We start from the raw sequence: 9460 nt of genomic DNA on the forward strand, positions 1-9460 counted from the left end.
TAAACAGCTGGAGCAACAACAGCTAAACCACTCTCTCCAGCCCGTCCCAAGATATCACAATTTTTTTTTTTCCAGGTGTGTGTGCCTGGCCAGAGCCTGGCAGCTGGTTGGGGGAAACAGAGAACTGACCTTGTGGGACATTGACATCTTTAGGAATAGGGATATCTATGAATAGGAATAGGGACATGCCTAGATTCCTTTGGAGCGAGACCCCTGGCTAAGGAGCAGAATAAGAATTGGGAAGTGAAGAAATTTTGGACTTTTACTTCCTTGAATTTTAATTTATTTAAAAGAGCATATATTTCAGTTTTGTTCTTTGTTACTTTTGAAATTAGGAGGGGGTTTGTGTTCCAATATAGGGCAATTTTTTGTTGCTAGTATTGAATTATTTGCTATTTTATGCTGCTTTCAGTGCTTATGCTGTAACCCTTGAGTGAGTGGTGCTGAGCGACATGACTGAGCTCATCAGGGAGGTAGACTATAGGGCCCGGTCTTGGAGTTTATTTGTGCCCTATGGGAACCCAATTCAAAGGCCATGGGGCTCAAAAGTGAGCTGGCCACCCCCTGACTCCAGGAGGATATAAAGAAGAGTGGTGAGAACCTGTACCTCGCCTGCACCATGGGTTTCTGGCACAGCTGTGCCGCCATCAGTAAGGTGGGTGCTTTCATCCCCATTGTGTAGTGACCTCATCCCATTTTCTCTATTGGTCTGAACTAGAGCATCAGAGGGATGAGTCTGGGGCTTCTTAGTCTCCAGGGCACTTCAATTCTCCTAATCTAATTTTCTCAGGAAATGTCCCCTCTAATTCCTCCCTGAATTTGGTAATCTCCTTACCTACCTTCTCTGTCATTTTGACAAGAATTTTTGCCTTGTCTTAAGCTATTGGTTAAGAAAGACCCATAATAGAACTTTCAATCTAGTTTGGGAGATGCTTTTTGTGGAGTTGCCTGTCCTTCTACTGGGAGGAGGGTGGGCAAACTAGGGAAAGTGGGCATGTGGCAACTTTCTATACCAGGAGAAAGCAAAGGAAGGAAGGAGAATTTTATCTGTCTCTAGCTCTGAACATACTTCCACATGTTCCTGGCCCAGGATAGCACCAGCCCTGCACTGCAGTAGGTCAGTTGCTCTGTTGATCATCTGAGCAGGTGTTTTGATATGTCCTGGGGGTAGGATGCTAGAGATCAGAGATGGCTCCCACCTGCCGTTGGGTGGCAGCCTCCCTTTGTTTATAAGACAGAGGGGCTTTCATTTCCTGTGCTCCTCTTTACCCATTGAGCCGCATATGCCTTTACAGCAAAAACTGGCCAGGGTAGGAGGAGACTGGCACATATCAGGTAGATGGGTCTGGCATCACGAGCACCTGGTGGACGTTTGTTGAGTGGGGAGACAGGAGTCATTCAGCCTGCGGTGAAGCAGAGTCTTGGCAGATGGGGCCTAGAGGAAGAGGGGTGGAGGGAAGACAGGGTGCAGGAGGGGACCCTGGGAGCATAGAGTGCTGGGAAAGGAGAAGGGAGCTTGGAAGAACCATGAGAGTGCAGTGTCCTGGAAAGTCATTGAGAAGTTTCTAGACTGGATAATTGTGTCCAATTCTACAGAGACAGTAAAGAGCATCAAGACTGAGAAAAAGACATGGGTTTATTGTCTGTGACTTTGGGGAGAGCAGTGGCGTGCAGGGAGAGGTGGCCCGGAGGCAATGCCTTGATGAGGTGGGGGCAGTGTGAAAGGGCCAAGACTTGGCAAAAGATGTTTGAAGTGGAGACTCGCTGAGGAGGATGGGCGGTTTAAACTCAAAGGGACAGGGAAACCAGAGGAGAATCCTACAGAGTGGGGCATCCTGCCTCACTTCCTGGGCCCAAGGAACCCATCACAGAGCCAGGCATGGAACGCACTGCTTTAATGCATGACTTTGAGGGACTGAGACTTGGTGTTGGGATGAGTGCAGTGTGGATGATGTAGGCACCTCCGTGGACCAGCCTGGGGTTCAGACACCCTCTTCCTTAGGGACTCATGACATCATTGGCACCAGGGATTACACTTTCCAGAGAGTTCATGATTCTTTCCGCTGCTTTGTCCAGATTCTTCTTGATTTTCTGGCTGAACTTGGCCAGTTTTTCCTCTGAGGTGGTTGCTGGGCAATATGAGGAGAGAAATGTCAAGTTAAGGCGGGTTTCCAACCCATTCCTCCCCTGCACCCCAGCAACAACCTTCCACAGCACTGGCGATCAAGGCATCATTTGGACCTATTTACATTTAATTGTCCCCCAGAGTTTCCTTTCTCTTTTTAACCCAACCTATTTCCACCCAAGTAGCTTAATGTCTTCCCAGCAGCTTCCCCCTTCCCAGGGCTCATACCAGCCATGGGAGTGAGTTCTGCGGTCTCTTCTGATTGCAGCTCAGCATTTCCGAAACTGTCCTCTTGTGGCATGGGGTGAAGCAGCTCAGGTTTTTGACTCTTTTGTAGAGTAGATTTGATCACAACATTCTCTTTGGAAATCAGCTCTTCTCTGTAGATGAAACTCTCCTTAGGAAAGTCCTCATTGGAGTCATGGTCCATCCCGGGGTGGCTGTTAGGGGTGAATTGGGCATCTGGGACTGAGGAGATAGAGGGAGTGAGGGGCAGAGAAAGAGCTCACAGTGAGAAGCAGCCAGCCTGCCCTAGATCATGTCCTTCGCAGGTGGAGGGGATCAAGGTGGAATCATTGCCTAATTAATACACAAGTAGGACTGAGGTCCCATACCAGAATCCAGATCTATAAGCACTGGAAAGGCAAGAATCCCAATCTATAAGCACTCAAAAGGCACATCCCTGATTTAGAATGCCATTGATTAGGAATTCCACTTCTCCCATCAAATTTACCTTCCCAGTTAAAAGAAATTAAGTTTGCAAACACCTGTCCCATTGCCTGGTGCATAGGAGGAGTTTAATAAATATTGGTTCTTTTCCTTTGAATTCCAGGTACTGCTTGCATCTGCTTTCTCTGGCTTCTCCCAGGTAAATTGGAGGAAGCCAGCCAGCCTGTGAATAACCCATGTCTACAGGTAATCTATGAAGCAGAACCCTGAAATGTTCATGGTTTGGGGGTTGTGGGGGTGGGGAGACTGGAACCAATGAACGCCTCCAACACCCTTGCCTCAGGGGGAGCTGAACCCCTTCACCTGCTAGCATTTGGGTGTGAGGTGTAGGCCCCTCTCCCATCTTCAATGACTGCCCGCCATAAAGTGCTGTTCAAGTGCTCCTGGCCTCCAGATCTTGGCCAGTGAGTGCAGCAGGAAGGATTAAGGTCCAAAACCGGAGTGACTGCCTTAGCTCCACTTCTTCCCCAGATGGAGAATTCATCACTTACTGGAAAATCTTTTACCACCACCAACTTACTCTGAAGGATGCCAGCTTGAGACTTATGAGCATCTGTGGGCTGAGTCTCCCAGTGGATTTCATCTTCTGGCTCTGACAGAGAAGAGGTTAAAGTCTCTAGAAGTCTCAAGATGGTTAATTCGAGATGTTTCTCTGTAACCTCCTCCCGCCCCAGCATTCTCAATCTCTCTTACTTCACCCTTTGGTTTCCTTAGCATTTCTAATACATAATGTAATTTATGTAATATGTTCACTGTTTCTTTCTCCTAAAATGCAATCTTGGTGATGACTGAGTCTCTGTCTATTCTGTTAGTGTATTCCATGTGCCTAGAACTATGTGTCTGGCACAGCGTAAATGCTGTGGAATGAATGTGTGTATATGTCTCGTCCTCATTGTGCAGAGGGAGGCATGGAAGTCCGGAGAAAGGCAGTGACTCTGCTTGGGTTGTCCAGCATCACCAGAGGCTGGAATCTAACTGGAATCTCTGCTGACCCATGGTTTGCCCTTATTTTGGTCCAATTTGACCCATTGGCCTTAGCCCTAGGCTTTCTAGATTGCAGGATTACTTGGGTCATATGCCCTAGTTCCCTGCCTTCATACTTAAGTCAATCCAGGTGAGAATTTTGGTTCTGCATCCCTCCTCCTCTCCATACAGCGCCTTACAAATGGTAAGCAAGGGCCTTCCTAGTGCTGAGATCTCTCTAGCTGATGGCTCAATGACCTCTAGAGGGTCAAGGGAAGTGAGAAGGAGGCCAGACTCACCATTCAGGATGGCAAGAGAGGTGGAGGCCAGGCTGGCCAGAAGCAGGACAGTGAAGAATTTCATGGCGGAGCTGTGACAGGATCAGTTTTCCCTGGGGAGGCTGCTCAGAGTTGCTGAGGAGGCTGCCTGGCAGGGGCTTTATTTATTTTGGGGTAAGGATGGGCTCTGGGGAAACTGGTTCAGGATTGGACCTGGAAGCATACCAGGTTTTCCCTCCCACGTTCCCCATTCCGAATACACTTGTTTTGGGGAACTGGAGTTTCTGGAAAACATTTAACAGGAAAGTATGGCCCCCAGCCTTCCCCCTGGCCCAGGCCATGCCAAGGGTGTGCCAGCCACAGGCTCCATCCCCAGATGTCCTTGGAATAACTACCCGGGTGTGAGTTCTCCTCCTTCATGGTACTCACTACTGGTCTACTTTTACTTTTATTCGTGTGGCCATTTAATATCTTTCTCCCCCAGAAGAATGAAACTTCCATTATGTCTGTTTTTCTTGCCATTGTTTTCCAGCACCTAGCAAGTAGCTGCCACATAGTAGGGGCCCAGAAAATATTAGTTGGATGAATTAATCAATGAAGGGCCAAGCTGTCCTGTAGGGTCCAGATGAAACTTCCCATCACTTCAGGAATGAAGGAATGAGGTGGTTACAGGAAATCCAGCTATGTGCCAGGCACTGTCCTGAGTTTGTTTATCTGTGGTATTTAATTCATGATGGTTGGGACGTATGTGTTATTTATCAAGCAAAGCAACTGATGTTCAGAGAGGTGAGGTGACTCGCATAACGTCACATATGTGGGTGGATTTGAACCCAGGCCAGTGTAACTCCACATCCAGGGTCTAGTGGCTCTAGAAGCAGGCAAGACGGAGCAGTTGGATGCCCAAAGAGGCACTGGGAAAGGAGAGGGGTTTTGTGCCTAGGCCTTGGGTACTGGTCCTGGGCCTAAGGGCTGAACTAGTTGATTTTGTGCCCTTCTCCAGCTGGGTGTTTTGATGGTCTCTGTGGAAACTCTGTTTTTGGATCATCTCCAGGAAGGAGAAGACTGCTGCACCCTGAGACTGAACCTCCAGCAAGGAACATGGCTTGCTGGGAAAGTGGGGGTTCCACTGAGGGTAGGGTCCTATCCGTAGACCACAGTTGGCTGTGCCAACCAGCGTGAGGCCTTTTCTCCTGCTGAAGGAGGGGAGAGCTCCAGGGGGCTGGCAGTTGTCCTCCATGTGCTCCGGAACAGCCATCTCCTTAGGCGAGAGGGTACAGTGAAGGAAGTTTGTCTTGGGCTGCCTCCCACCTTCCCTTCCTCCCCGATTTCCCCCTCTCACCAGCAACCTGCCCTTCCATAGCCCAAGGCACTTAGGAATAGGACGGGAACAGATGAGGGCATTGACAGCAAGCTCACAAGGGCAGGGCTTTTAGCTCTGCAGACCTATTTACTAATGCACATAATTCATAAGTTGAGGCTCTGTCATCTCCAGACTAGGATATTTTAGTTTTTCGCTGCTCTTCTGGCTTCCAGTCTGCATCCACTATATTCCATTCTCCATGCTAATGCTGGAGGGATCGCCTCAAGTTCATGCCACGTCTCTACTCAAAAGTCTTTAATGACTATGCATCACCCATAGGATAAAGTCCAAACTCCTTGGCCCTCCACCTTTCAACCTCATCTCTTAGCCCTGTGGACTATTCCCTACTCCCTAAAATGCTAGACCTGGGCTCATGCTGTTCCTTTATCAGGAATGCTCTTTCCTCTCTATCTGCCTGGTATATTCCTACACCATGATCCAAGCCAGATGTCATTTCCCTGGAGTGAACCTGTAAGCGAACTCCAAGAGCCATTCAGACTGTATCGCCAGGCTAAGCTAAAGGGGAGCCATTTGTTTCCAGTGGGTTTTCGCTTGTTCTGTCTTAAAAGTGTAGAATTAACCTGCAGCTTGCATACACAGCTGCCAGGCACAAGATTAGAAAATGAACTTGAGGAAAAACAGATCAAGTCCAGAATAGGCCAACCACAAATTGATAACAACACCCACCAGATGATCTATTGTTTGCTGATAATCAGGCAGCAAGTCATGACTGTTAGGGTGGGAACTCATAGTGTGGGATGACAAAGAATTCTCGACACAAAGATTAGGATAGTTTTAAAGAAAGAAAGCTTATTTTACTTCCCAAAGGGAGGCAGCTGCTCGGCACAAGAGAAAGAAAGGAGAAGTTCTGGCAGGGAGGATAAGGAGTTCGGGGGTTTTTATGGGGATAAAGACAGAGAAAGAAAAAAAGTGATTGCTGCCAGCTGATACCAGAAAATGGCTGTGAAACAGCTGCATCTGTTTTTCCTTTTTTCCCCCCTCTTCTCTGCGAGACTGGCTTATTGGAGTCCTTGGAATGTGGTCTGACAAGAGCTTGGGAAGCATCACTCCTCCTTCTATCTGCTCAGTTCTTTTCAAGTGCTGTAGAAACAAATCTCTGCAGGTGGTTAATTTTTAAAGACACCAGGTTAAGCTACAGGTGATTTATCAAAAAGGGGCAGTTGTGCTGTGAGCTTTCCCTTCAGAGGAGCAATTATTTGTTGTGAGTTTTGTCCTTTTTTTCCGTTTAATTTTCTGTTAGATAGTTTGTTAGCAAGGCCATCCTTTCAATGATGACTTGCACAAAGCCTGCTTTCTGCCATCAACCCCCTTCACCTCTTCCCTTTATAGTGGCTCAGGAAGCAGAGGAGATGAGATGGTCTTTGAGACAATAGTTTGCCACCTCCTCAGCCTGCTGGCACTTGAATAAACCACCTTTCCTCCACCAACACTTACCTCTTGAGTTTGGTTCTTAGGTGGCAGGTAGGAGAACCTGCATTCAGCAAGAAATACAACCTTCTCACCATTCCTCCTCCCTTGGATAGTCATCGCACCTGCGATTCCACAATATATTGTTCATATTTCTATTTTTTCATTATTGCATTCTACCACTATTTACTGAGTGCCTGCCATGCAACAAGTTTTGGAGATATATGGTAACCTAAATGTCACTCCAGGTCCCTATCCTTTTGGTTTTTATTGTCTAGCACTTATCACACTCTATTGTAATTATCTGTTTTGGGATCTATTGCTGTTACTAGTCAATTACCATTTTGGGGACAGAGCCATAGTTTATTTATCTCTGAATCACAATTTGTTTAGCATAAATTTTTTAAATTTATTTTTTTATTTCAGCATATTACATGTTTAGCATAAATTTTAACACTTGCTAAGTGCTCCAGTCTAGCTTTGTTGAATGAGTCAATTTGCCTCTTCAAGGCTGGCCCCTGGGGGATATGCTTGTACAGTGAAGTACCTCTTTAGTGTGCATGTGACCTCTGAGAGGCCTTCTTTGACACATAAATGTTTCAGCAAGAATGTATTATTTATTTATTTATTTATTTATTTATTTATTTTTGAGTCACAGTCTCAGTCTGTTGCCCTGGCTAGAATGCTGTGGTGTCAGCCTAGCTCACAGCAACCTCAAACTCCTGGGCTCAAGCGATACTTCTGCCTTGGTCTCCTGAGTAGCTGGGACTACAGGCATGCGCCACCATGCTGGCTAATTTTTTCTATTTTTGGTAGAGACGGGGTCTTGCTCTTGCTCAGGCTGGTCTCAAATACTTGAGGTCAAACGATCCGCCCACCTCGGCCTCCCAGAATGCTAGGATTACAGCAGTGAGCCACCGTGCCCAGCCCAACAAGAACGTATTGAATGTCTATTACATACAGGCATGATAGTATATAATGCTGGAGTGTTGGCGCTCCAACACTGAGCAAAACAGACCAGTTCCCTGCTCTCTCAGGTAAGGGTGCCGAATAAAATATAAGCCACCCAGTTAAATGTGAATTTCAGATAAACGGTGAAAATATTTTAGTATGCCTCAAATATTGCACATGACATATGTATGTCTCGAATATGTCTGAAATCACATTTAATTGAGTGTTGTGTATTTATTTGCTAAATACGGCCCCCAAGGCTCCAGACCAGCCTCAGACGAGGATGAGAAACAGTGAGGCTCTCCACACCCACCATTCCTGGTCTGTCCCTCCAAGAGCCCCCGTCTCATCCTGTGTGCTCAGGGAAGGGTTTGGATACGGGGGAGAGGTGACTGTGTGTTTGCCACATCTATAACTCCCTTCTGGGAAAAGAGGTCACAGTGATTCTTTGCACACAAGATACAGACTTTGAGCCAGATGACCTTGCTGTCCTGACCACTCTCGTTTGTGAGAAAGTCTGGGCTTTATTCAGAGGTAGCCACCAACAGCCTGGACACAAGGAAGACCAGTGGCTTCCGGGGAGGCCTGGCCGAGAGACCTGGCCTATTCTGGTGCTCCACGTGGGATGGTTCCTCACCAGGCCAATGAGATTCCTCTTAATGCAGGGATAAGGCAGCAAAGGAAGGCTGAGAGAGCCTGAGTGCAGCCATTTTGGCAGATAACACGCCCTAACCACCCCGAGCAAGGAAGTCGCTAGCAAGTTGTCGGCCTGGGCCACCCGAGGATGGATGAGTGACTAAGTTGGATGCCTTACAAACTGCTTGTGCTTGCTTTCTGTGACAGCAGTTGACGATGACCCTTTATGGCCTGCCGCAAGACAATGCTGGTCATGTATGGCTGTTTCCTAGTGGGGTTTTTACCATTGCTCATAAGGGGTCCCCCTGCTGTTTGGAAAAGAACTCCTGCCTTGTCTCTGAAGCAGGATCTGTTGTCTGTGTTAACGGAAAAGAACCCAAACTCTGTAAAATAATTTAAAGAGGTTTATTCTGAGTTAAGTATGAGTGACTGCGGCCTGGAGTCACACTCAGGAAATCTTGAGCAAGTGGTCTCACAGTGGGTGTGTTTGGTTTACAAAGCTGGGTTACAGTTTGGTTTTATAGATTTCAGGGAGACAGGAATTACATCTCCAAGAAGGGAAGGGGGCATGAGGAGGTATGTCTGACCTCCCTTCTTATGGCCAGCAACTCAGTTTCAGGGGTATTCCTGGGGTCCCCTTGGCTGAGAGGGGGCCCATTCAGTCAGCTGTGGGCTTAAGATCTTATTTTAGTTCACATCTGTCTTTCTCTCTATAAACTCTCTGTCACTAGTTGGCTTGCTCTTGAATTCTTTCCAGTGTGAAGGCCAGAACCCACTTGGCAGATTCACTAGGCTTTCTTCCCTTCATGGGGACATCTCCCGCATCACTCTCAGTGAATTCTGAGACAGAAAAACAGAGAGAAAGAAAACTCACAAAGATAAAAACAGTTGAGGAGTGGAGGAAGCAGAGAGAGGCCAGGATGGAGGCAGGGAGAGGGGAAGACTCGGGCCTGGGGAGGCCCTGGGCCTGAAGCTCTGACAAGATGACAG

At 47.3% G+C, this 9460-nt stretch overlaps 1 protein-coding gene across 1 annotated transcript; it reads right to left on the bottom strand.

The window, feature by feature from the left end:
* Positions 1-1998: 1998 nt before the first annotated feature.
* LOC142873439 (glycosylation-dependent cell adhesion molecule 1-like) lies at positions 1999-4180 on the bottom strand. The gene is made up of 4 exons (XM_076007841.1): positions 4117-4180; positions 3375-3446; positions 2354-2593; positions 1999-2129 (listed from the first exon to the last, which is right to left on the bottom strand). Exons 1-4 carry the CDS (start codon positions 4178-4180, stop codon positions 1999-2001), a joined length of 507 nt encoding a protein of 168 aa, XP_075863956.1.
* Between the last annotated feature and the right edge of the window lie 5280 nt (positions 4181-9460).

Source organism: Microcebus murinus, chromosome 10, assembly GCF_040939455.1.
Source record: "Microcebus murinus isolate Inina chromosome 10, M.murinus_Inina_mat1.0, whole genome shotgun sequence".
NCBI classification, from domain to species: domain Eukaryota; kingdom Metazoa; phylum Chordata; class Mammalia; order Primates; family Cheirogaleidae; genus Microcebus; species Microcebus murinus.

Excerpts from the sequence above, each read along its gene's own strand:
- LOC142873439 (XM_076007841.1), bottom strand. The coding sequence starts at position 4,180 with ATGAAATTCTTCACTGTCCTGCTTCTGGCCAGCCTGGCCTCCACCTCT. Across the intron at positions 3,447-4,116 it reads CTCTCTTGCCATCCTGAATG|AGCCAGAAGATGAAATCCAC; the intron begins GTGAGTCTGGCC and ends CTTCTCTGTCAG. Across the intron at positions 2,130-2,353 it reads AGAACTCACTCCCATGGCTG|CAACCACCTCAGAGGAAAAA; the intron begins GTATGAGCCCTG and ends CATATTGCCCAG.